Source organism: Argentina silus (assembly GCF_951799395.1).
Source record: "Argentina silus genome assembly, chromosome: 13".
Lineage (NCBI taxonomy): Eukaryota > Metazoa > Chordata > Actinopteri > Argentiniformes > Argentinidae > Argentina > Argentina silus.
The window spans coordinates 12,125,499-12,152,980 of record NC_139667.1 but is presented as its reverse complement, the minus strand read 5'-3'; the positions used below and the strand labels follow the sequence as shown (position 1 = coordinate 12,152,980).

The following is a 27,482-nucleotide window of genomic DNA, read 5'->3' as shown; positions in this document are numbered from 1 at the left end:
AACAGTCTTGAACACAACTGCTAATACAGTCAACATACTGTACTGTACATATAGGCTGCAGTACTATTAGTAGTATCTTGTGAACAGATGTCATCATGTGCTTTGAGATGTTAAATATGGCAATGGAAAAGCACAGGGCAGCACATAAGCAAAGGACATGTCATGACATTAACATTGATAGTGTAACGGTAATATGAAACTAGAACTATGTGTCCAAAGTATGTCTCTGCACAAAACTTCATTTTGACATACTGCACTTACAGTGTAAACACTTTGGTTTAAAATAACATGGTCCCAGTTTTCAGAGATAATACAGTGATATTAGCAATTTAGTTTAACAAGAATTAGTTAAGTAATGTTTCTATAGACAGTTGATAAACATGTCTCTGAAGTTAGCTTGCCTTTGGGTTCTGGCTTCTCAGCTTTCTTGACATTGGGCTTTGCCTCAGGTGCTGCCTTTGCCACAGCCTGCTCCTCTTTCTTCTCTTTTTCTGCCTTTCTCTCAAGTTTAGCAGCTTTCTCCTCCTTCCTCTCCTCTTTTTTGGCTTCTGCAGCCCTGAAGGCTGTAAGCAAAGAAAAGCTCCTGTGAAATCATGCCTCCTTCCATTGATGTGAAATTAGAACACATTAAAGTCTGCATGTTGACAGATTACTTTTCTATTGTTGGTGTTATCCCTGATATGTATATGGGTTCTGGAAAATGATATGGGTTCTGGAAAAATAAAATGTGGAATTGAAAGACATTACAGTATGAAATTCACGGTATTGTACTGTAATCACTAAAACCAGCAGACCATGAATCCAAACTGTAAGTAGTCACATCAGGGGTCGTCAGTTACCTTTAAGGACCTCCTCTACCTCTTCTCTTGCTTGCCTCTCCTTTGATTCTCTGAGAACTACAGTATATCACACATAGAAAATATAAGCTTGTGCAATTCTGTCTATGACTGCAAAGATGAAAATTCACATAAAGTAGTAATCATTACTTTGTAGCACAGTAATTATGTAGTTACAGTATCATGACAATCAAAAGAGGTTATAAGAGGATAAGAGGTTAAAGGCAACTCAAAGCATAATTGACTAACAACTATAGCAAAATGAAACCAAAAAAAGTGGATAAACTTTAGGACCTGCAAAGGTCCTATTTTACACCAACTGCTGATACAGAGAATCATCCTAAGTACATAAGTTCATATTGCAGATGACGGCAGCCATATCAAAGTGACTTCTTTGTCTCTGGGTTCATACATAGTTTATCAGAGGGTTCCCCCCAAACACAGCCATACTTCATTATATGGGGTGACAGCACAATTGACAGATGACTCTGAGGTCCTCGGTCAGTAACTGATCCGTCTCTCTCTCTCTGTCTGTAAGTCATGCTGGCAGTGTGACAGCAGCCCAGCTGCCCTCAGTACAAACAGCCACATCACACTGCCAAGGGCAATGGCTGCATAGTTTGAATGAAGGCACTATGTAGTACAGGAGAGGTGGCAGCGAGGTTGGTCTTCTCTGGGTCATCAACAGAAAAGGTTATGTGTGTATCTGTGCTGCATTGGCTCTTTTAGAGGTCTGAGGGCAACACACACACACACGCACGCACGCACGCACGCACGCACGCACGCACGCACGCACGCACGCACGCACGCACGCACGCACGCACACACACACACACACACACACACACACACACGGATCACTGAGCTTTGATTTCTAACTAATCGAACTAATCATAAGAACTATCAATTCATGCTGCCAGATGAGTAACATATACAGGTGGCTTCTCAAAGAGAGAGCCAACTGTTTTGAATAAAGTTTAAATGATTCATTAACATCTATTGAATTCTGTTTATCTGGTACACCAGAAGGAGATAGAACAGCACTAGGGGATGCAGTGTCCTTCAAGGATTAGTCCAAGATCTTCTTTCCCTTCTGCTATTTACACTTCAGTTATACAGTCAGCTTCTGTTCTAAATAAAACTGCCCAAGACAAGTTATTAAAGCCACTAATGTACCAATAGAGCCCACTAAGTCAAACATCCACTTTACTTCAAGTCATGATTGAATCAAAGAGCTAAATTGATGTGCTATTTGAAGAGTTGTAAACCATATAATCAACAGACATGTATCCTGAAATTCCTGCTAATTTAAGATTCCACTGCACAACACACCAACTTCAGGTCTGCTTAGTGGCTGTATAAGAATGAAGGAATTTACCAATACTGTTATTAGAGTATGTTGCTGTTAACAAACATTAAAATGTCTCACATGAAAATCATGTATACTATATGTAGAACCTTGTTGCATGTTGTAAAAACATGTTAGCCCTGTACATTCAGAAAGAAGGCAAATCATATATGTTATAAGCTACAGTCAACATGAAACATTGATACTGACCAAACATTGATACACCACTTGCCATTAAAACCAGTGTAGATATGTTACTCAAGAAGCTATATTTGGATTGAGAGCAATGTTTCTGACAATGTAGTAAAGGCTGTTAATCATATTTCCTTGGAAAACATTTTTATACCATGATGACAAAAACACATGCTTTCATTACTGTATTTCACACACTCACCATTCAAAACATCACAGATGACATGATGACAAAGGAATACCTGGTGATATGGAATATCTATACCTTTTTCATCTTGAATGTCTTTGTCTTGGTTGTCTTCATCCTTGGGTTGCTCCTCGTCTTTAAGGTGGGCCCTAGATCCCAGTCGTTTAACCCTCTCAAACGGAATCCTAACATTCCTCTTCCGTTTGGTTCCGTCTTTCTTGCTCTCACTGTTGTTGTTGTTTTCATCGTCATCATCGATGATGTCAGAGTAGTCGTCGTCATCAGTATCAGGAAGTGCAGTCATCTCTTCTTCCTCATCCTCCTCATCCTCAATTTCAGCCACTACTTCAATAATGTCAAGCTTGTCAGTTGTCAGGACATCAAGATCATCATCTTCATCTAATGACTCATGTTCCTCTATCTCCTCCTTCTCCTTCTCTTCCAACTCCTCCTCTTCCTTCTCCTTCTCCTCTTCCATCTCCTTCTCCTCTTCCTTCTCCTCCTCTTGTTCATGGTGTTCCTTCTCCTCCTCCTCAGCAGCAATGACTTTTTCTCCATCATCTTGGTGATCATCATCAACAACATCAGCATCTTTGTCTTCGATGGCAAGTTCAGTGGTATCATCCTCATCATCTTCATCATCATCATCATCATCATCAGTGCCATCTTTTCCACCGTCTTCATGGTCATCCTTCACTACCACAACATCCTCCTCTACGAGATGATCATCCTTTTCCTCTTCCTCCTCCTCTTTGTCATCAGTGTCTTCTTTTCCATCATCTTCATGACCACCAACTACATCATGTTGATTTTGGGCGTCAAGGTCAACAGCATTCTCCTTCTCATCATGATCCTCTTCTAAGTGATGATCCTCCTGCTCCTCTTTCTCTGCTGTTTCCACCTCTTCTTGCTCCTTGTTGCCATCAGCAGGGATTTCCTCATCATCCAATGACTGTTCATGGTCAGGCTCTTCAACGTCTCCATCTACATCAATGGTAACAAATGTAAGTTTCTGTGTCTAATCTGGTGTTACCTTATTAGCAACCAAATAAGATAAAATGAGTATTCTATCATGATTCAAATGTAGGACATTGTCAGAATACATTTCAATATTTCTATATTACCTTGTTCAAGTTCCTCCTCTGTGTCCTCAGGAAGTGTCTCTTCGGGTCTTAGGTGAGCCCTGGATCCCACTTTCCTGAGCCTCTGCTTTTGAATCCGCACATTTTTTTTCTGGACGTATTTCTTGGCTCCTTCGGTGACGTCTTCCACACTGGCCTCATCGTCCTGTTCTTCCTCCACAATGGGAGTCTCGGTGAGGACATCTCCTCCATGGTCTTCCTCAGAGGCAGCAACATCTTCCTCCTCTTTCACGTCTGGAGTGCCGCTTATCTGTGGTGCAGGGGCAGCGTCCTCCATAGCGGCCATCAGTTCTGCAACTGTGTCATTGAGCCACTTTGTCTCTGTTACTGTCCCTTGCCACTCCAAATATCATTAGCATTCATCAAAGGTGAGTGCAGGTGAATGCAGACACGTTTTAAGACATTGAAATAGTTATGGAGTTGAAATGGAAACCCACTTGCACATTCAGTACATTAGTCAAATAGGATGATTTATATGACAGTATGACACCACATGTTGCACTGTGATAGGCAGACCTGGTCACAAACCTCACTGCTTGACAATATCACCAAATTTTGTCTGTACATAAATGCTTTGATGACAACTGATGAGAACCAGTAAATAATTTGTACACAACTTGGGTTCACAAAGCCTTCCACTACATTTGAACCCACTACATGCTTTGACATCGACCCACACTTGCAACATGTGGTGTAAACAACATAAATATGGTTCCATGCGGATAACATATGAAAGATTCCAAGGAAAATATAGGCCGATATACTGTACATTCCAAAATACATCAAATACTTCAGGTTAAATTGTTCAAATCATCACGTCATTCAGTCAATCAAACAGATGCTGGAACAATGCAGGAGAGACCTCTCATGCTGTGCATTCCTCTGTAAATCAAACTGATATAGGAACAATATGAACACACACAAGGGCATGAATGAAACCACAGCAACCTCGCCATGACAAATATATGGGGAAATTAATGCAGAAACCAGAGAATACCACAAATTGTTGTCCCGTACCACACTAGAGACGTTCATTGAAGTTATTATTAACTTTAACAAAGACATAATGATGAACATGCAATATTAACATATTTTACAATCAAACGTATTGTTTCATTAGTACAGTACATACAGTAAAGAATGAAATTCTTTGACATGGGAAACTAAGGTTATTTGTCCAAAGGGATTATTTAAAAAATAGAAGATGTACTCTATTTGACATTGACTATACAGACAAAAAGTGTCTGTATAGTCCACAAACCTCAGTCTCCCCTTGTCAGGTTTAAACCACACTGACACAAACCAACACCAAGACCAAACCATTTCAAAAGTTCACAAAAAACAACAAAGGACCACAAAATTAAATTGGTATCAAAATTGTACTGTGGTACTGTATGTGTGATAATTAACTTAGAGTGGAATATGTCTTACCTTTTTCCATGGGTGGCAGAAATTCTCCTAGAGCTAGAGTAACATACACAAGACAGCACTTTAACACATTGATGGGAAATACAGTCTATGTTGCCTAAAAAGCCTAATAGCACTTATTACAATATCTGTTATGATATTGTAGCCTACATAAATTAGCAAGACTGATTACAAGAGCATTAGCAATATTAACTAACAGAAAAATAAATAAATTAATACCCACCTTTCTTCCTCACCACATGCATCTCAGATGGTGTTGCATCACCTGAACCCCAAAAGAAAACAGATATTTGGGAGTCAGAAGATAATATACACTGATAATATACACTGCTCAAAGGAACATGTTGGCCCAAAAGAGTTATGGGACAGTATTGCCCACCATTGGTCAGAATTGACACATTATCATCAAACACAATTACAGTCGTGATACCTTTATCCTCCATGATAATGTTGGACAGGTAAGCCAAGAAAATGTTCCTTTTGTCTGTGATCTCACCCACTGTGTCTGTGACGACCTTCATGGGGTCAAAGTTCATCTCAGGAATAACCCCTAAAAACACAAATATCACCTGTTTACAGTAGCTACTAGTAGATATTTAGTTCAAAGTAAAAATACATGTGTTCTTTGAATTTCTCTTTCCGTCCTATTGTCATACTCAATAGCAACTTTAGAGACAACAAAACGGACAGCTATCTTGTGAACTAGTGATGAATTTGTAGGACAACAAACACAAAAGCACCAACGTCAGTGTGCAGTAAATCTTGTATGAAAGTTGAGCTGATAGTTGGTAGCTAGTTAAGCTGGCTGCTAATTGGCAAGCCAAAGCCAGAATTACAGGTACCTTGTTGACCCTTCAGGAGACTGGAGAAGTAGTCCACGATCATGTTCTTCTGCTCAATGATGATGTCCCCCATTCTGCTGAGATACTCCATGGGGCTGAAGCTCACTGCTTTAGGGATGCCTGTTGAACCGAGAGAAGAACTGAAGCGTCTGGGTGTCAAATACACATTTTGACGAACATGTATTGAATTTTTTAGACTATTAGGGAGCGATTTCCAGTGAATTGTTCTCTAGAAATGTGTACTGTACCTTGCAGCAGGTTGGTTATGTACACTCCGCTGGAACTCAGCCAGTCAGAGACGACCTCCACCACTATTGTTGGATCAAAGTTCACTGCATGAAGAATGGCTAAGCATAGTAGCGAATAAGGAGAGATATTAATTATATGGATACATGCATGCATTTCATCAATAGGCCTACCCATTAACATCATAAATGTAAACACTGTCAATACTGTACCCATCCAAAAAACATATAAACATCTTCAAAATATGACATTACAGAGAGATCTTATTCTTTAAAACTAATGGGAGATACCTTTCAGTACATCTGATAGGGCGTTCAACAGAACACAGAGTATGTCCCATATGTAGCCAACTACTCCACATATGGTTTCATTGGTAACGCTGAATACATCTCTGCCAACAACCACAGGGTCGATGTAGCTCAAGTCAACGTTTCCTGAGAAAAACAAAGGATATTCCGTCACCATTGAGAGACATGTACTGTAAAAGTAAGTGTTTTTATTTATTCATCATTGTTAGAATTCAGTCAGCACTATTGAATACATCCCTACAACCTAATACAAATCCCTAAAAATGCTTGGGAGATGGGAAATACCTTTCAGTACTTCCAATATGGCGTCCAACAGAACACAGAGTATGTCCTGTATGTAGCCAACCACTCCACGCATGGTTTCATTGGTGGTGTTGAATATATTTCTGCCAATAACAACAGGGTCGATGTAGCTCAAGTAAAAGTTTCCTGAGAAAAAACAAGGATATTCTGTCACCATTGAAAGACATTAATTAATCCCTACAACCTAATACAAATCCCTAAAAACACTTAGAATGTCAACTTGCAATGTTTGGAAAATGGAACCCTCCGACAAGAGCTCTTCTTCAAGGGTTTCGCCATACCTTCCTCATCAGAGAGGTAGCCAACAAATCCTTCTTTCACATCTGTTAATTCCTCTGCTGCATATTCGACGACTGGCATGTGGTCAAGATCCAAATCAGGAACACATTCTGGGGACATGGCAAGGAAGGAACAATGTGTTACTAAACACAATACTGGATTCTACGCAATATACAGTATATGTTTCACATATGTACCTTGAGCCTTATTAAATATGCTGGACATTCCCTCAACAGCATCATTAACCGCTTTCATTGGATCCGAAACGACGTCATGAACATCTGAGAACAGCATAACCACACAAATTGAGAAATATGAAGACAAGGCAACAATCTGACACAAATTAATTTGAGAAATGTCACACAGAATATATCTTAAGTTATATCGTGCGAATAAAGATCATCATTATTTGAATAACAGTTCAATATTTTAAAAGACAAAGACAAACTAACCTGTGAACCCCTCAATTTCTACAATGTCATACATCCAGACGCCTGCAGCGAACCAGGAGAAGAGGAAGCCCAGGGCCACCATCAACTCCACAGAGAAGGTCAGTTTCCGGAGCAACCCAAAGCCTTTGGCCTTAGGTGGGGGTGGTGATGGTAGCTTCACTTCACCATTTTGCCCATCGGCTCCAGCAGAGGAGAGGGACTCCACCCTTGCACCTAGAAACGGGACCGTTTTTTAAATACCTGCCGTGTTAGAGCAATTGGCCCACACTCTTTATTGTAGTTCATCTCATCTAATCGTAGGCTGAGATAGGGAAGAGGGTAATTTACAAAATCATAACATAGCCCATTCACTTCCATTGCCATCTGCAGGAAAGACTTCACAGCAGGACCATAACTACGGTACAGTACTTTGAATTTTCAAATGAACACATAATTAGGCATGCAATTGCATTGTTTATTTATAGGCAACATAACTGAAAACCGCTCAAATTGTGCAGTGGGTTTTTCCTGTCCTCCTGCAGGCTATAGATACCTCATAGGGTCCCACTGTGACTCAGTGTATACTTTGGGAAAGAAATTAGCTTGGCTTTAATGGCCTGTGGACAAGGGAATGCTTTCACTGTGGTACAGAGAATGAGTGGTACCCAACACCCATACATGTCCAGACTCATCATCCGCAGACATACAGCTAAACTCCTCTGACAGCTGAGGGATATTTCCACTGGAGCCCAGGGCTTTGTATACAACACAGCGAACATCATACTACGTCAAGCTATTGTATCGTTTTTCATCTAAGGGCTTAAATGCTTTTCCATATTTATTGTATGTTATCCACAACTTGCGGCTTGGATTTATTTGACATTTAACAGATAATGCGTTACAGCTTTTATTTTTCCCTAATTTGTTCATCTAAAGCTGACATACTATATCATCAGCATCAATCAACACTGTGGTAGTTTACAGAGATGACCATTGATTTGACGTCACAACTACAATTAACTGGTGTTAGCGATACGCGTCTCCCTAACAAGAGACATAGTTCTTGAGAATAATGAATTCAGATTGATTCAGTTTGTCATCCACGTAAGGCTAGTGTTAGACCATCAAAAAGCACTAGAAATTACAATAGACAAATCAGTCTTTCAGTCAGATGTTTTACAAATCAGCACATGGAATACATCTTGATTGTGTTCTATTTACGGCGACAGCACATAGAGTAATCCTTATTCACTGAAACACATTTGTGACATTCTCCTACAGCGATTCAATCTTTTTCCTCTCTGCAAGTATAGTGAAGAGGATCGTCGTGTAAACTACTCTGATGTCTCAGTGGCAGTGCAGAGTGTGCTCTACAAGAAGTTCACACACTGTGCCAAAGTGTCTCCTTCCAAGTGCTGAATCAACAGTAGAGCCTGTGTCGCATGATTCACTTCCTCCAATCAAAAACAAATGATGGATGGTGAACTAAGGACTGTACATAGCACACACGCAACAGGGAAACACAACCTTTTAGAATATCCACAGGTGGTGTCACCGTGGTACCACGATCCTTGTTATCATTGGCAAGTATTTTACTCACAGTACAGTACATTATAGTAAAATACACTATTGATTCATTTCAGAGACTTTAAATCCTGGAGACTTTTATTTACTGAAGCAATTGCCACATTCCCATGGCGACTTTTTCAGAGTGATGAGTGTGTAATGAAGAACCAGGCTGGAGTTAATGCTATGGTATGCTACTTTAGCCCCAGTGGCCACTCCATCAGTCATGTGCAGGGCAGCAGTGCTAATACCTTGGCTATATGATATGCTGTATTTTTAGCAACCAACTTTCGTCACATTATTCCAAACATGAGATACTAGAAAAACAACAATGGCATCAGGGAACTTTCAATCATTACAGCAATATATGTTTGGTTACACTTTACATTAAGGTGCCCTTTATAAAGGTTTTATAAATGATGTATAGCTACTTTGTAAACTACTGATCATTTGTTTATATACCCTTTATGAATCATTAACACTTATTCATAACTGTGTGCCTAAGTTTGAGCTTACGACAGTACTTGCCAAGCACCAAGCAGCTAGCTAACCCTAACCAATAAGTTATAACTGCTTGTTAACGGTTTATAAATAATTTATAAACTAGTTATAAATCATTTATAACCATTTACAAAGGGCAACTTAACCTATGTTTTAGCCAACACTTCATCAAATTCTGTTTCACACAAAGTGACCAGAGACGTGTGACAGCCGTACCTTCGGGAGCGGCTTCAGCCATGTTGGTATGAAGAAATAACTTCAGGTGTAAGTCCTTTGTTTGAAGACAAAGCTTCTAAACAAGGAAATAGGCGAGGCCTGTGAAATCCAATCGGCATCCACTGGTTATTAAAATTCGGACCTAATCAATGAAATATCCAATTTCCTCCGAGTGAATGCAGTGAATTCCCTTGTTTTCAGACCCATACAATCCACAGGTTAAACTTCTCCAAGGGATAGAAAGAAGAGGAAAAACAAAAAGGGTGGAAGGTGGGTGTGTAGATAGGTGGGTGAGTGGTGGCAAAATTTAGAGCGGCCCGTGTCGCAGCATTGCAGGAGGGGGTCTGGGGACGGTGGGGCACAGAGGAGCACAACAGGAGGGGGAAAGAGTCAAGCATAGGGCAGGGGAGAGACGGCAGAGCCCTGGGCTGAATTGCCCACCCCCGTATTATTGGTGTGGTGCCTCACATGGGTATAGGTCAGAACACAGCATAGGGGGGGGGCTTCAAGGTAACCTTATCCTCTGGTTTATTCTTAGCCAGGGCTCTGCGCACCAGACGCTCTCTGTCAGACCTTGTTTGGCGGTTAGTGGGTGTGATCAGTGATCAGTGGTCCGACAGGGGAAGCTCTACTGGTGGGGCACCGACCACACTCGTGTTTTGAAGATAGACTCAGGTGTCATAGGTTAGATGGCAGCCCCCCGAGGAGGGGAAAAGACGACAATGCAGCAGGACTTCCATCCACCAATGTTGTGTAATTCTTTATTTCTGTATTTCATAGTATGAAATTCTGGATTTCATTTTACACTATAGTCTGAGCTTCTAGTTTTGTCTGTATGAGTATGCGCAAAAACATATGACAGTCTTGCTATTTTGTCCTTGTGAGAGGTTTGACGTCTTACCAATCGTCACTCTTTAATTAAATCTGTGAAGATGCGTACTAATCTGTGGTTTCATATGACTGCTTCAAAATAAACATGCCTTCCACCAGCTATTAATAACTTTACCAATGGACCTGAAGTAAGCATTTGCCACTGTCTGTAAGGAGTGGGGGTACAGCACAATGTGTACCCTGAAACACTGCCCTCATGTGGTCACCTTAGTGCTCCACACAGACTGACCACTACCTCTGCCTTGCCCCCACTGTACTTGAGTGTGGTGAAAAGATTTATATAAAAAAAACGTGTATGAAGTGAATACATGAAAAAATTTGTATTTCAAATAAAGTAAGTTGATAAGACTCATTAAAGTCTCACTAACACTACATTCAGATGTTCTGATTACATCTTAGATTTTTTTTATTGTTTGCTATTGTTTCTCTCTCACACTCTCTCTCTCTCTCTCTCACACACACACACACACACACACAGCTAAAAAGCATTTTTTAACTTTAATTTTGCGTAACATAATCAGTGGGCCTCTTCACTTGGTGATGGGAGCGCTGGCGGCCACTGGCCTGATGATGAGGGTGAGTTCCATGGGTACGGGCGGAGGGATATACCTCTCCTCTCTAAGAAGACGCAGCAACAGATCCTCTGTCTCCTGGGGCCAGCGGTACACACGCGTATTCTGCAGCCAGCCTGGGACATGTCTCTGTGTAAGGAGAGAGAGAGAGGAGAGAGAGAGAGAGAGAGAGAGAGAGAGAGAGAGAGAGAGAGAGAGATGTTGTTTGGTGAGTTGTTTTTACAACTGGGTCGATCAAGATAGAAAGTTGACATTTGTGAATGGATAAATGTGCTCAAATCATGACTTCTCTTACCTGAGTTGCATTGAGGAAGAGAACGGGGACGAATCTGAAGTTCAAGCTGCCTTGTTGTATGAACTCATTCTGCATCTAAGAATTACAATAGGGGAAAACATGCCCCCAAAACATTACTCTGACGAGTCCTGGTGTTGCCTATATGCATGAGTGTATGCATGTCACTATGTGTGTGTTCAAGTCATTGGTATAAAGTAAATCAATACAATTAGCATCGTTGCTCACCATGGAGTGAATGTATTTGGTGTGTAGGCCATGTCTGTCCCCACTGGACCCCTCGATGTCGGTATTGTACTTGGGACTGATGGCTATAATGATGAGCACCGACTGCTGTATTGGAATGACAGAGACATCACTCAATGACCATTGACTTAACCTTCACTGACCAACACAACTACGGGCTCAAACCTTCACTGCCCAAAAGAGCATACTGATGCATCATTTAGTAATAGAGGCCATTATGATATGCACATTAACCATTGTATGTTTTTCCACATACAGTATAGGAATTACCTTGTGAACTTACGTACATCTTTCAAATAGCTGTCCATCCACTTATTGATGTCCATGCGTCTGATTTGGTTGTCAAATAAGTCAATCTGTGGAAATAGGACGAGGGCAGTCATTACATTTAAGATGTAAAAAAAAAAAAAGAAAGAAGATGAAACTGTCCCCTTGCTCGATCAACAATCAAAAGGTAGAGAAATGTGCAATAGCACACGACCGTCAACTGGAATAACGCGACATGATCACTTACGGCTGGTCGAAAGCCTTGTTTTGTGAGAAATTCCACAAAGGGAACCATTTCCAAGGCAGTATCCACAGAATAGGTGACAAAAATGTTTCCTGGAATAAGAGGAAAGGATATTGTTGGATAAGAAACGACTCCTATCTACAACAGTATCCTATAAGGCATAGCTTGGTTATTCACATTGATCAGTACATACGATAAAGAGGAGGTTCCCAAATTACAAACTACAGTAGAACACCTTCATAAGCGATGCATGAAGTGCTTGAAACTTACGGCACTCCTCTGTTAGACTGATGGTTTTCCTCTTCTCTTGTGTATCAGACATGCCCCCTGCTGCCCCCCCAGGGCTGGATTGAGTCTGAGGGGACAGGTTCATCACGCTGACATGAGATACGCCCTCCACGTATGGGGTGGAGTACTGCGGCACGTTGACTGAGTAACTGGCTCTCGGCAAACAGTCATTCTGGCTCTTGCCATGGGGCTGGGGCTGGGGCTGGGGCTGGGGCTGGGGCTGGGGCTGGGGCTGGGGCTGGGCCCTAGACAGGGGAACAAAAACACTAAACAGGTGAGGTTAGCACCTTAGCACCTCAGTGGAAGACCCTTATCTATTTCACATATTTCACATGTGTGTCATGATATGTTCTGTTTCGGCTAACATGAACACACACACACACACATACACACACACACACAATGTTTTGTTTACCAGCCATGGGGTCCAGGCCAGGCTGGGACTTCCTGACAAGGTGCAGGGTTGTAGTGATACGGGTGGTAGGGAGTGTATCCATACAACTGATCCATGTAGTCCCTGTACTGTCTCGCTCCTGAATGATAATACCATGCATCCATGCTACGGTAGTCTGTAGGCAAAATAACTCTGTAAACACACTGTACACACACACACACACACACACACACACACACACACACACTATATCTGTAAACATACACACACTACATCTGTAAACACACTATATTGGAGTAGAGAATTAGGTCATTTAGAACGTAACATATTCTCTGATAGCAGCCCAACAGTCGCACTACTACTCCATCACTGATAAAAAGATACAGTGTACCTATGAAGAAAAGCTTTTGTACACAACGATATATACTTTGGCATTACAATTCCTTACTGTAAGGGGCCATGTGGTGGTGTGGAGTAGGGCCATAGGGTTGCACTGGGAAGCTGGCATCTGACTTCAAAGGTAAGGGAGGTTCCAGGTCTTCTAGATCATTCTGATGCTGGGCCTGGTATCCTGTGTCCTTCCCAGATAGGTCTGAGGGTGGACTCTGGCCAGGGGCACAATCACATCTGCTGCAGCAGACCTGTCCATTCTCTACACCTGTCAGAGGAATTTGTGTTCCAGGTCGTTGTCCATAGAGATGAAACCTATTTTGGTTCCCTCTCCCTTGTGCGTGTGTCTCTTTCAGGTGCTGTTGGAGCCAAGCTGTCCCATTCTGCTCTTTGTGAGGGAGTGGTCCACTGTAAACGTTTGCTTCTTTGTATGTATATGGATAGTAATGGTCCCCAGGCCTGCAAAATTGTTTTACTGTGTCATCGAAAGGACCAAGAGGTGCTATTTGGTTGACTGTCACTCCAGGGTTTACACAGTGTCTGCCCACACTTGCAGGCTTGTTGATATTGCAGATCACTTTTCTGTTTGGTACTAAATCTGATGATGTCATGGATTCGTCCACCTCTACTGGAATGCTTTGCTGAGACCAGAAACCTGAAAGAAAAAGGAGAAACAAAAGAGTACTATACTTACTGTAATTATAGTGACAAATTAAGGGGTTAGCGTTAGATATTATATTAGGGTTAGGGTTAGGGCTAGATATACACTCAATCCGCACTTTATTAGGAACACTATACTAATACTAATACAGCCTCAATTCTTCGTGGCATTGATTCCACAAGATGTTGGAAACATTCCTTTGAGATTCTGGTCCATGATGACATGATTGCATCACGCAATTCCTGCAGATTTTTCAGCTGCACTTTCAAGCTGTGAATCTCTCGTTCTACCACATACCAAAGGTGTTCTATTAGGATCAGATCCGGTGACTGGGAAGGTCACTGAAGAACACTGAACTCATTGTCATGTTTATGAAACCAGTTTGAGATTACTTTTGCTTTGTGACATGGTGCATTATCATGCTGGAAGTAGCCATTAGAAGATGGGTAAATCATGGCCATGAAGGGATGGGCATGGTCAGCAACAATACTCAAATAAGCTGTGGTGATGATTGATTGTTTTTAACGGGTCCAAAGTGTGCCAAGAAAACATTCCCCACACCATTCCACCACTTCCACCATGAGAAGGTGTCCAGGTGTTCCTGATAAAGTGCTCAGTGAGTGTATATTATAACTCTATGTTAACATTTAAATAGGTACAGTATCAGTCTAGGTACGTAAAATATCATTGTGCAATATTGATTAATTACAGAAGACTACTCTATCTTTAGCCGTTTACATTACCAATGCATAAGTACAGGCTACATAAACATAAAGTTCGTTTTTACCTGAATGGGACTTCATTGTGCGCTATGCATCTGGCTCCTTTTGAAAACACAAATGATGTTACAAATTACATTAGCTAACAGGGAAATAACAGGAAACAAACATTATCCCAATTCATTTAGACGACTAAACATCAGGCTACATGTTGCTATGTTGTAGTAAAACCAACTTTGGCAATACAGTAAACTAGTTACACTGACTTGACATCGTTTTACTGACACTCTCGGTCACTGATTTAAAACAAAAATATTTTCAGAAAATGTCGAATGACAATAAGAACCAAGAGCAACACAATGGCATTATGAACAGGAAAAAAAGCAACCATACCTGTGGTTTGGATTGACTGCCTCTAAGTCACTTCTACCTCCTCAGTGCGATGTATGCAAATATTAGAGACGCGTCAAACCATCCAATCAGAGACGAACGTGAGTCCAGAGACTATTGCTGGTGAAATAAATAAAAGCACAATTGTGACTGTTTGAACAAGAATAATTGTCATCTAAATGGGAAATTGATTTGTAAGAGTAAAACACTTAATTCAGTTGTTATATGTTATAAATGTGCTTCAATGATCATGCATTAAAGTAATGATGTATAGCCATTGATTGTTGAAGAATATAACATGCCCCATGAGCTTAGTTCAAGTGTCTTACCCCATCAGCACCCACAATTTAAGCTTGTTTTACTCCATGGTTTGTAAACAATGCAATTGTAAAAGAACACTGTATAGCTTCAAAACATAGTTAGAACTACAATTATGATCTCATGGGTGAGACCTTTACCACATTCACAGCTCACCTGTACTAACACATAGCCTTTAGACAGAGCTGTCACTGCCAGTCCTTACAAGTGATTTGCATACAGTCTCTCCTATGTTCAGTCATGCTGTTAGTCTTCACCGTGTCATGTTTAGCTGCAGGATGTAACCTCAAGAATGTTACCCTTTAATAATGATTTATTATGTCTGTCAGCACAGTTTTTAATGGCTGTTGACACTAGTGACAATGTTGACTATTCCTCTGTCTGATATGTTCAGATACAAGTAGGTCAAGAACTTTGGGGAGTTCTTAGAACACGTGAAGAGCAGAGTTGTTGAGGCTGAAACAAAAACATCTTTGTTGACATAGTTATGATGGTAAGGTTTATTTAAAAACGGTTGTGTAACTGACTGAGACAAAGACAATAAATAATGCCGGGAGACTGAAACAGATCCAAAACATATCAACTGAATCATATCAAACATATAAATGATACAAAAACCATGGATACTTTGATCATTTCTTTTCCCAAAAAAATAAACATATAAATACTCAGGAAGAGGTGGAATCCAGTTCAGCAAAGTTATGAGATGCCACATCACCAAGAAAAATATTGACTTATTCCCCGGTGTATCATTCACCTAGGAATAGGCCTCTGAGGAGAAACAGGATGTAACAGAATAGCTAACAATGTTTGATGAATTAATACCATTAAATAAAAGTGTTTGGTCTCACATACATACACAACATGTTGTTTCCAAATACACTTATCCTTCATTCCAGTCATGAAAATGGCAGTTTATGTTTAGTTTGGCCTAAGCGAGAGACATACTGTACTGCATGTTCAAAGCATAATTCCTACACAGCCTGCTGCCATTACAATATGCAACATACATTTGAAAATATCATTGTTATAAGCAATCAGCCTAAAATCTGTGACTGTATGTAGGAGGCAGCAGCCTCTTCTTAACAGCAATAAGCGATAATGAACTGAAACTGCTCTAAGCTGATTCCAAATCATTGGCTGAAGCACAAATACAATGGATGCACTTGTTACCAGTGCAGATGCCATACAGGTCTGGTGAGGAAAGGAGGTTATGATGCAGTAGGCATTTTGTGTTTAGAAAGCATGAAGGCATTCCCTTACGTTTTATTAAGAGCAAAACATAAAAAGGCAAGAACGGGTGCTATAATACATCTAGGTCCTTGAGAAGAGAATACAAGTATCATTGTTAACCTTATAAAAAAGGTTGGTAGACTCCCAGAGCAATTCCCGGGATTTTCTGATGCACGATTTGTAACAATTACCATTTCTACAATTAAATCACATGTCGTTACCAACTGTGAGCCCCCATACTTATTTATGATCCATAATTCTCATTATTCTTGACCTGGATTTAAAAAAATCCACACATTTCAAAAATATCAAAAGTAATAAAAACTAAACAAAAATAACAGGTATAAGTAAACAAGCGATTCATATTTACACTACATACAAGTAGACAACATGATTCCTCCACCCCTCCAAAACAGCCAATCAAGCCTGGGATCGTAAAGACCCCCTCCAAAAGCACCCTTTGAATGAACTCTGTGCATCACTGAGTGCATATCCCTCTCTATTGAAGATGGTGTGGGTCAGGTGGGCGAGAGGGAAAAAACGCTAACATCTCAGAGAGAACTAGAAGTTGGAGAGTGATACTGAGGCGGCCTATCGTTTGCACTGCAGTGGTGGTGTCCCTGCCGTAGCAGGGTGTCAGTCTTTCATTTCACTGCAGAGTTGGTGGTGGTGGCGGCGCCCTCTGGTGGTGAACGTGTGAATAAGAGATGGGGGGGAGGGGGGGGGGGGCGCTCAGAGATTGTCCCCTGGTTGGTACTGTGGCTCAGTGGCAGTGAAGTAGTCCTCCAGGAAGGCCTGCAGGTACTCAAAGGTGGGCCTCTCCTCTGGGTCTTTCTTCCAGCACTGGACCATGAGCTCATGCAGGGAGATGGGGCAGTCCTGGGGGCAGGGCATCCTGTAGCCTCGCTCCACCTGCTCCAGCACCTCCCGGTTGTTCATGCCTAGAGAAACAACATGGATGTTACATGTCGGGCTCGCAGACACAGAAATACGGACGCATTGTTCAGACACAGACACAGACACAGACACAGACGTATTGTTCAGAGACAGACACAGACACAGACACAGACAGACACACACACACACACACACACACACACACACACACACACACACACACACACACACACACACACACACACACACACACACAAACACACCTCTCAGGCCTACCACACTCCTCAGATGACCGAACATACAAAGTCAATCATCACGTTAAGACACAGCCATTGCAGAAAGCCCTCCTCCCTCACCTGGATAGGGCACCCGTCCCTTGGTCACCAGCTCAGTGAGCAGGATGCCAAACGACCACACGTCTGACTTGATGGTGAACTTCCCGTAGAGCGCTGCCTCCGGGGCTGTCCATTTGATAGGGAACTTAGCGCCTAGAAAACAAACAGTCATCAAATTCAACTAGATTTAAAAAAAAAAAAAAGAGCATTTAAAACGTCTCTATACACTTTACATTGACATAGCCTAGACGTAAAGGCAAATAAAAGACAAATGCACTAGATCAATACAGACTGTGAGGGCAGAAGGCCTCACACACAGATATGGGAGAGGGATAACCTGCATTACTCCTCCTTTAAACCATATTTGGTTGTTGTTGTTGTTGTCGTCATTGTTCTTGATGGTGATGTTGCTTTTCAAATGAAAGAAACATACGCTGCAGTAAAGTATGGTAAGTAAAGAGTATTTTGTAGGAAACCCAGGAATAAGTTGGCCATCCGGCACCTAATGGTTCTTCTCTTTATCCAAGATTTCAACAGTTTACATGAGAAAACAACAACTCTCTCTCTCTTTTCTCTTTTTTTCTGAGCTTGGATTTATCCTTGTTTGAACCAGGAAACATTTGAACCACTAACAGTGGCTACACATTTTGCCAGACTGACTAAAGAGCTGGAGACTTTCCAGGTATGCTCTCAGTGAGCGAGAGAGGAGAGGGAGTCAGAAGTTCAAAGGGTCAGGGAGTGTCTACAAATGACACTCACACAGGAGAAGACCCACCCATCCCTTTCCTTCCCCCCCAAGCTCTATGTACAGTATGGAACAGTGGAGGCTGGTGGAGGTAATGTAATGCATGGAATGGAGCCCGTCCTCCAATTTCTACCTCCACCAGCCTCCCCTGTGTATGTAGTGAATTAACATGATACTATTATTTGAGGCACGTTTGAAAAGCCTTTCCTGAAAATGATGTGAGTGCTCCATTCAGAAACACTGCAGTGTTTGACAGACGCTGTGTTGTGCAGTACTGTAACTATTCCCGATAGGGGAATCCCTCTTTCTCAGTCACTGACTGTCAATTAGAAATGGCTGATTTGAAGAGGGAGCTGAGGGCCAGTGTTTCTGTGAACACAGTGTGACTGGTACCTTGCCGAGCGGTGTACTCGTTGTCCTCTATGAGTCTGGCCAGGCCGAAGTCTGCAATCTTACACACAAGGCTGTCTCCGACCAGGATGTTGGCAGAGCGCAGGTCTCTGTGGATGTAGTTCATTCTCTCAATGTACGCCATGCCCGCTGCCACCTGGGAAATGTAGTTCATTTCAACCATTTCAGTACACGCTCTCTGTGGGGTTTTTTCCAAGATGCAGACGCAATAATACCAAATGGCATGAGAAAAGACTGAAGATCAAGAGTGAAACAAAATGGCTGCTCTGCACCAGCTGAAACAACGTGCCTGAGCTGCCATGTCCACCAGGTTCGGCAGCTTGAGCCCTCGTCCTTCTCCATCCTTCAGGAAATCAAGCAAACTCCCTAATAAAGAGAGAGGGGAGAAAATAAGAGAGAGATTTACCAAAAACAGATGGTCTACACAATCTGCCAAACACTAATTTTGATTTAAATCATAACTGAAAGCAACACCTTGCCACCGATGTGACATCAATCTGGCGACTCCAACCAGGAATTAAATTAAGCAGCAATTTCTACGCTATTGCTGTGGTTATTGGACAAACAAAATGATGTAAAAACATTGTGAGTATGTGTTGGGTGTGTATGTGTTTCCATTCCATCGTGGAGTCTGCAAAGTGTATCACACTGAGCTGCACTAACTGCTGTTGTCTTCTGACAGTGCATACCTGGACCAGTGTGTGTGGGTGTGTCCGGTGTACATGTGTGTGTGTGCGCGTGTGTGTGTGTGTTACCTTTGTTCATGTACTCTGTGACGATGTAGATAGGTTCTTCTGACACCACTGCATAGAGCTGGACCAGCTTGTCGTGCCGAAGCTTCTTCATGATCTGAGCCTCCTCCAGGAAGGACTCAGGAGACATGGTGCCTGGCTTCAGCGTCTTAACAGCCACCTTGGTGGTGCCATTCCACGTGCCTGTCAGCAGCAACACATGCTCAACTTATTTCTCTTGTCCCCTTTCCTTACTTAGGAACGTTTGGCTCTCAGAAATACAATCTCTTTAAATATAACCATGATATAACACAAAACCACGACTTGACTCTCCTAAAAAAAGATATTACCCATAGATCCATTTTCCACATTACTTTGGCCGGCTGAATCAATTCAGTTAAAACGGTCATTTCAGACAATTCCTATTTTCACCAGCCTTTTTAAAACCGTATTTCATTTTTACATTTTTAATTGTATGTCTTATTTTATTGCTTTTTGGGGGGGGTTGAAAAATGAAAGACTGAAGATAGAAAATATGTGTGATGTCCTCCACCGGTCCCATCCTCTGAGTCTAATCGTATCCAGCCTAACCTAATGTTCCACTTAGTGATTAAGTAAACACACATTACTGCTGTAATAGAATTTGTTGCTTCCAGATGTAGACATAGATCAGTCGTTCACTTCATTCAACACAAACTCCCTGGAGGCAGCTGACATATTGGTTTCACCCATCAGGTTTTCAGATCAGTGCAGAAGAGGGAGAGGCCACTTTCAATATGAAGACACACTGCACCCTGAGCCACTATATATACACTATACTATATACTACTATACTATATACACTATATATGAGGATATGAGGATATAGGATGTTCCTCTGATAGACAGAATGTCTCTTTCCTCTGATAGACAGAATGTTCCGGTCCTCTGACAGACAGAATGTGACAGCGGGGCAGACTGTACTGTACGTACCCATCCAGACCTCTCCAAATTGCCCGTTGCCCAGACGTTTGATGAGCGACAGTGACTCCCGCGGGATCTCCCACACGTCTTTGGTTTTGACGGACAGGTCGGCCAGGCGAGGCATGCCTTTGTGACAGGGCACGATCAGCCTGCAGCACAGTCCCGCAGCCCTGGCTGGATCGAATCGGATTGAATTACTTTATTGACAAACACCACAGATTTAGAAATAAAACTAAAACTGATCGGTATATTTCATCAATTGTATTTTCTATTGACTGTAGAAACTTTGGAATCATAGCATTCGGAAAACCTCCAGAACAGACTGAATTGCAATGCCATGCTGTTGCTGAGGCTAACCAGAGTAATGCTGCACCAGCTGCTGGAGCGTCTCAAACTGAGCCCTGGTCGTGATGTAGTAGCCTCCGCTGTCCAGCTTGCGGATCTTGTAGTGTTTCACATGGTCTCCTTTGACGTCATCCCAGTCCTGGATGGACAGTGAGAAGGCCCCTGACGCAGAAACATGACTGAACATTAGACTGGCACTGACATGGGTGGACCATTCATCTGGTGTCAACAACACGTCAGTCTTAAAAGTTCTTTTCATTCACGTACCTTTGGTAGTTTCACTCTCCCGGATGAGGAAAGTGCCCCTGGGGTTGCCGTTGGACAGGAGCTGCCTCTCAGCATCCTTCCGCCCTAGTTTACCAAAGTACCAGCTGGAGAGGGATGGACAGAACAGTGTTAAAGGGAGAAGTTAGTCAGGGGGATTGAAATGTTGGCTGTTTCACTATTTAGCTTTAAAATGTCTTGAATGAATGGCGAACAAGCAAAAAGTGGAAGTTGGAAAGGCGTTCGATGGGGTGTATGTGTGTGTGTGTGTGTGTGTGTGTGTGTGTGTGTGTGTGTGTGTGTGTGTGTGTTTTTGGAGCAAAAACTTAAACTTACTCCTCAGCTTGGATGGAATCCACTGGAGCCACGTAATTACTGGGAATGTAGCCAGTCCCACCCGTAGTGAGAGAACGAGCCTCCCACCAGTCACCCTCTCTGCACCAGAGAAAGAGAGAGAGAGAGTGAAAGAGAGAAAGAAAGAAAGAGATAGGGAAAGAGAGAGAGAGAGAAAGACAGAAAGAAAGAAAGAGATAGGAAAAGAGAGATGGAAAGAGGAAGGGGAGGTTAGAGTCTGTATATAACTAGGGCCCAACGGTTTTTTTTCCTGGTCAAATCACATGGTCAAGGAGAACTGCTGGCCCTAGCTCTGGCCATCTTTCCACCAGCCTCAGGACAATCAGTCTCCAATAGGCAGCCACCCACTACTCAGCAGCTGGACCATGTTTCTGACAGCAAATGTGGACAGGGTGATTAACCAGCACCACACCTCCTCCCATCGAGGTCCTGGTGTTGTGCTGCGTTAACCGGCCACAGTGAACAGCACATATGTCAATCTACATGGCTGCTGTAGAAGCTGAGATCCAATGTCCAAAAAAAGAATTCCAGTCCCAAAGGATAGAGGAGGCAGGACATTCCGAGAAGTGGACAGAAAAAGGGACATCTTGGGGTAACACCCCTGTGTTGACGTCAGGCTCAGGCTCTCCTAAGAGTCTTTCATTTCAATCCTAAGAGTCTTTCTTCTTTTTTTTTCTCCCCTACAAAAAAACTGAACCTGTATGAAACTTCTCTAGAATATCATTTTAACATTTGACTTTAATCTGAAAAAAGAAACGGCATCTTATTAGTCCCCTAACAAGCCCAGAAAACTTTAACGAGCCTTTGCTGATTGATGTTTTACAGCTCAAGTCTTAAGCCCTCACCCACCCACCCACCCACCCACCCACCCACCCACCCAGCCAGCTATGGCAGAAATAACAATCTATATTGTTCCTAAGATTCCACAACATTTAGAAGAAAATGAGAAACAGCTGAAATTAGAACCACCCTTCATGTTGTCACGCAAATGCCTTCACACTTACGTGCTGTTGAGAATCTGGAACTTCTCTCCTTTCCTGAAGCTGAGGTCATCTTCTGTCCTAGCCTCGTAGTCGTAGAGAGCCACAAACAGAGTCACTCCTGCAGGAAACAGCATGAGAGACACACAAGACATGGTTTAACAGTAACACAGATAGTCAATTGAGGACCACAATGAGAAATAAGTATTGGACTTTATTGTGTCATATCCTCAATTTCTTTTTCTCCTGGATTTTTATTCATGTGCATGTAGGTCTTTGTAATACTGTATGTGTGCTTTTTAAAACTGTCAAATAAACTCAACTAAAACACCAGCCTTTCATTATAACCACAGCTCAAATGACAGAGGTGCCTGTCGGTGCTCGGCATTCTCAGAACAAATGAGGGAACCCTAATACATGTTCAAACTACTATCAATGGTGGTCTACTCCCTATTTTGAAGGTACCTTCAAGAGCCAATGCTGAATTCAAACACACACGCCAATATTCTTTTAACCAAGAGAGCTGGCTGGAATATTGGTGAGGAAACAGTTAACCCAGCCTTTAGTCTCTCCAAACCTTATCACATTTATCAGATGTGATTTGTAATTCCCTGGAGCCTGAATCTCTCTCAATAGCCCTAAAACTGTAGAGTGATTTCATTTCCTGATTTGATCAGAAACATCCTTGTGCAGTCCTCGCCCCTCCTGCCTCCTGCAAGGTCTCCATCTCTCCCTGCCAGAGTTACGTCCTTTCAACCACACCAAACATCATGTGTCCAATCAGATAGACGTCGCAGCCCTCCCTTCCACCGTAGACTCAAGACCCATCTCTTTAGGTTGCACATGGGCTCCTCCCCCTCAGACCCCTCTACCCCCGAACATCCTATTCTACATTCACTTTTGCAAAAAACTAAAAATTATAATAATAAAAAAATAAAAACACCCCTTAACCCGTTTCCTCCCTTTCTCTAGCACTGTTCTTATCCAAGGTTTTACATTCGATGACTGTGATGTATAGTTGATTCACTTACTTGAGACAAATCTACTTATTGTAAGTCGCTTTGGATAAAAGTGTCTGCTAAATGGCTAAAATGTTCATGGATTGCTTTTCAAATAGACCTCAAGAGTAGTTGTCATCAAAGCGAGAGAGGTCATTGATCATTGTGCGTCATAAATGTATGGCGCTTTCGGATCTGTGTGAGAGACTGTAAACTAAACCTGATTCTCCAGCCTCCGTCGGTTTTGTACGATTCAGCATAATGTCTGAGCTCTTTTGATCTCAGATTTGTTTTGCTGAGAGCCTGCATTAATCTAGGTCACTCTGTTATTCATTAAATGACAGCCATGGGACATGGATCCTATACTGTTAGCTTGCAGATAGATGTGGGTTTTCAAGGAAAGGAAAAGTACATAGTTACATTCTACACAGGACACTGTAGGTGAGGAGGTGACCGTGGCAACCATGACGGGGAACAATACAGTTCAGGTCAATTCCATATCACTTCCAGACAGTTCAGGATGAATTTAAATGAATCAACGAGTGGATGAATCATAACTTTAGGCAATTCTTAAGTAATAATGTGTTGACAAGAAATGGAGCTAAACTGTAGAAAACAATCCTCTTGCATTTACATTATATTTGAGCATCTAGTTTGATGACAGAATCTAGTTTGACGACAGAAGATGAGACAACCACAGTCTGAACCTCACCTGTTCCTCCGCGGGATCGAAGTGTTCCCGACTGCGAGGACGTGTGAACCCCTCCGAACACCGTCACCCCCTGTGTGGCAGCGCCTTGGAAGTTGTTGTAGTTGGGGATGGCGGCGACCCCGAAACTGGGGTAGTGCTGCGGCGTGGGATCGGCCCCATAGCGGTACCCCGAGCTCTGTGTGAGGCTGGTCTCTCGGTCGTCGGTGAGTTTCGCTGCTTCTTTATCCTTACATTGGACACAGCCCATTATCTATTGTCTGTGGAGGAGGGAAGAAGGAGACAATGACATTAGAGGGAAGAAGCGCAGAGCCAGCCTCAAAGCCGTTGGGGATTGCGATTCCAGAATTCCATTATTGTGGATTCTCCATGGGGAGATATGGAAGCTTAACAAAAATTGCTCCTATTAGAATGAAATAAAACATGATGTATTAAACCACATTATTGGTTAAACAGAGTGTTAAAGTATAAGACAGGGTAGGTCACATAGTAGCAAAGCTTGGAGGCTAATTAGATTATTTGGAAACCTTTATAGCAATTTATGTATTGTGATATACTGTATTGGGCCTTCATTTCATACCCTGCCATTATGATTTAAAGGGATAATTTGATATTTTGGCAATTCATTTTTTTCTACTTACCCAGAGTTAGATGAACTCATCGATACCTTTTGTATGTCTCTGCCTGCCATTTGAAGGTAGTTACAGGCTCTCTCAGATATCATGATGCATTGCTAAATGCCTTAGCACAATAAATGGAAGTCTACAGGAACAACTAGCTATCTCCTCTCAAAAGCAGGCAAACAGACCTTCTAACTACTCCAAAGCTGCTTGATAAGCACGCTCTGTTGACTTGAGAGGCAGCGCATAGTCTATCATTGCACCCACCATCACAGTGGATGAATGAAATGCATAGTTTAGAGAAAATAGTAAAAAAAACAAAAACAAAAAAAACAACTATAACAACTATAGTCTATAAAAAACAAACTATAACAACTATAATTGAAATACTATAATTTCATAATTTACATGTAATAAAATACATAAAGTACAAAGTGCTAACCTCACCCAGATTTGGAGTAGTTAGAAGGTCTATTTCCCTGCTTTTGAGAGGAGCTGGCTAGTTCCTGAGGCATTTAGCGATGCATGAGTTTGAGAGCTTGTAACTCCTTTCCAACTGCACGCAGAGATATACAAATGATATCCATGAGTTCATCTGACTCTGGGTTAGTAGAAAAAATGAATTGCCAAAATGTCAAACCATCCCTTTAACGAGTGTAGGGTCATGGTTTATTTTTTCCATCTTATAACAGCACACTCAAAATAGAAAATAATTGCCACACAGTAATTTATGAGTGTTTATGAGTTGACATGAATTCTATTTTTGTTTGTTTTACAAGCTACATGCTCCACTATAGAAAACATTATTCTTTCTTTTGTGATCAAGAAAACACTATTCTAAACAACAAACGTCTACCATCCTCTTTATGCTGCGACCCATGGAGAGGATTTGGCTTCTCTTAAGCTACACTACTTTCTATGATTGCTGAGGCAATCTGTTTTGCCAATTGAAGAGGCTTTACCGTCTTTAAAGAACCAGTTAGGCTAATGTACATTCCAGCTAGCTGTTCCTCTAAGCACTGGAAACCAGAATGGTTGAAATGCCACAAATAGGAGAGCAACTGCAGTGTTGTCTTCCTACCATGTTTAACATGCAAAGTGACAGACTTCTGAGTTGCTAATTCAAAACACACTTGTTTACATCCATGACTGTGGTTGGAGAGTAAAGCACCGCTGAGAGCGAACTCTGGCACCTCGGTGGATCAAGCCAGAAGGACACCATCACACTGCTCCTGACCCCTGTCTGTGAGACCTGCAGCACTGGTGTGGTGGGAGGGGTGGGTCACTGGTGACACCATTATGTCAAAATAGTTCAACATTACCAGTAGGCTAGCAGGCTCTTATCTTGTGCGGAATGTGTACACTGGTGAAAAATGCAGACATAAAAGGTCAAGGACTTTGCCCTTAGATAGTGATGGTGACAATATATCAGCATCAGCATCTGCGCTGCATGCATGCAGCAAGACATTCCCATAGTCTCTTCACCCCAACCCCCCCCCCAGTCTTTATAAATCTTTACATAAACACTGTATACAAAACATTACAACTTTCCTTTGATGACATATCTGATATATTGGAGTGCATGAATTCATTCAAATGCAGTGTTCATTGACCTGTCTCTCACAGCTATGATTATTAATGACAAATAGCAATATCAGATGTGTTTAAATATAGCATCTCAATATCTGGTGTCTTAATAAACAGTGTGTTGTCATGGTTATGCTCAATATCATGTCTTAGAGGAGCCAATTTTCTAATGAATACCATGACGGTGCTGCTACTCAGTAGAGAGTAGAGGAAGCTATGCAGCACGAGCCTGAATTCCTTTAGGTCTGCAAAGCCTTGTCTGACGTTACTAGCCAGGAACAGGAAAGCATGCTGAAAGAAAACGCAAACAGATGTGTCATTTACGACGGCATACCGCGGCTAAAATAGAGGACCACAGTACGGCACTGGCAACTCATATAATTTGAGGACTGAATATTTGCATCAATGTATTTTTTCTTGAACAGTATATACAATGTCCCCGCGAGCTGGAACACAAACAAAACAGTTGCTTAGTTGCCTGCAAAATAACACCCTGTCAGTTGTGTGTATAATGATGTATATACATTTTTTTTTAGACATCTGTTAGGAACTTGTTATCCTGAACCTGTAGCCTGTTCTCCTCATCCGACTGATCATCTCTTCTGTGGGTCGCTAAATGGCTGAATTCCAGGATGAAACACCAGGATCTCTTTGCCGTCTTTTAATTATGTTTCATAATGTTATTATGAACAGATTAACATATTGTGTACTCACAGATCCTAATAGGATTTGCTGCGAAGCAGCATAAAACAGCGCTGGTACTTACCTACTGTATGCTGTCGTTTCAATGTATCCAGATCTTTATTTGTTCCA

At 41.9% G+C, this 27,482-nt stretch overlaps 3 protein-coding genes across 3 annotated transcripts in view; all 3 read right to left on the bottom strand.

Annotated features, from left to right (window-relative positions):
- The window catches only part of LOC310814241 (uncharacterized protein), a gene marked incomplete at both ends in the record, with an annotated part of 29,413 nt that extends 21,816 nt beyond the window's left edge, over positions 1 to 7,597 (bottom strand). Inside the window, 14 exons of the mRNA XM_083683539.1 lie at positions 402 to 563; positions 840 to 896; positions 2,642 to 3,547; positions 3,688 to 4,002; positions 5,137 to 5,169; positions 5,357 to 5,398; positions 5,564 to 5,683; positions 5,976 to 6,095; positions 6,224 to 6,322; positions 6,512 to 6,655; positions 6,815 to 6,958; positions 7,114 to 7,221; positions 7,309 to 7,392; positions 7,564 to 7,597. Of these exons, the coding sequence (XP_083539665.1) occupies positions 402 to 563; positions 840 to 896; positions 2,642 to 3,547; positions 3,688 to 4,002; positions 5,137 to 5,169; positions 5,357 to 5,398; positions 5,564 to 5,683; positions 5,976 to 6,095; positions 6,224 to 6,322; positions 6,512 to 6,655; positions 6,815 to 6,958; positions 7,114 to 7,221; positions 7,309 to 7,392; positions 7,564 to 7,597 (2,368 nt within the window). The remainder of the gene's footprint in view (positions 1 to 401; positions 564 to 839; positions 897 to 2,641; positions 3,548 to 3,687; positions 4,003 to 5,136; positions 5,170 to 5,356; positions 5,399 to 5,563; positions 5,684 to 5,975; positions 6,096 to 6,223; positions 6,323 to 6,511; positions 6,656 to 6,814; positions 6,959 to 7,113; positions 7,222 to 7,308; positions 7,393 to 7,563) is intronic.
- A 3,045-nt stretch (positions 7,598 to 10,642) lies between these two features.
- Positions 10,643 to 15,195, bottom strand: LOC310813955 (uncharacterized protein). Its single transcript, XM_083683147.1, has 10 exons — positions 15,183 to 15,195; positions 14,858 to 14,894; positions 13,468 to 14,064; positions 13,041 to 13,194; positions 12,608 to 12,870; positions 12,341 to 12,429; positions 12,114 to 12,182; positions 11,809 to 11,913; positions 11,584 to 11,658; positions 10,643 to 11,417 (listed from the first exon to the last, which is right to left on the bottom strand). Exons 2-10 carry the CDS (start codon positions 14,871 to 14,873, stop codon positions 11,247 to 11,249), a joined length of 1,539 nt encoding a protein of 512 aa, XP_083539273.1. The 5' UTR covers positions 14,874 to 14,894; positions 15,183 to 15,195; the 3' UTR covers positions 10,643 to 11,246.
- Positions 15,196 to 17,462: 2,267 nt separating this feature from the next.
- Positions 17,463 to 27,482, bottom strand: fyna (FYN proto-oncogene, Src family tyrosine kinase a; the record flags this gene model as incomplete). Its single annotated transcript, XM_083682896.1, has 12 exons — positions 27,436 to 27,482; positions 24,466 to 24,722; positions 22,780 to 22,876; positions 21,758 to 21,856; positions 21,425 to 21,528; positions 21,170 to 21,319; positions 20,822 to 20,986; positions 19,874 to 20,053; positions 19,408 to 19,484; positions 19,101 to 19,254; positions 17,984 to 18,115; positions 17,463 to 17,671 (listed from the first exon to the last, which is right to left on the bottom strand). Exons 2-12 carry the CDS (start codon positions 24,710 to 24,712, stop codon positions 17,463 to 17,465), a joined length of 1,614 nt encoding a protein of 537 aa, XP_083539022.1. The 5' UTR covers positions 24,713 to 24,722; positions 27,436 to 27,482.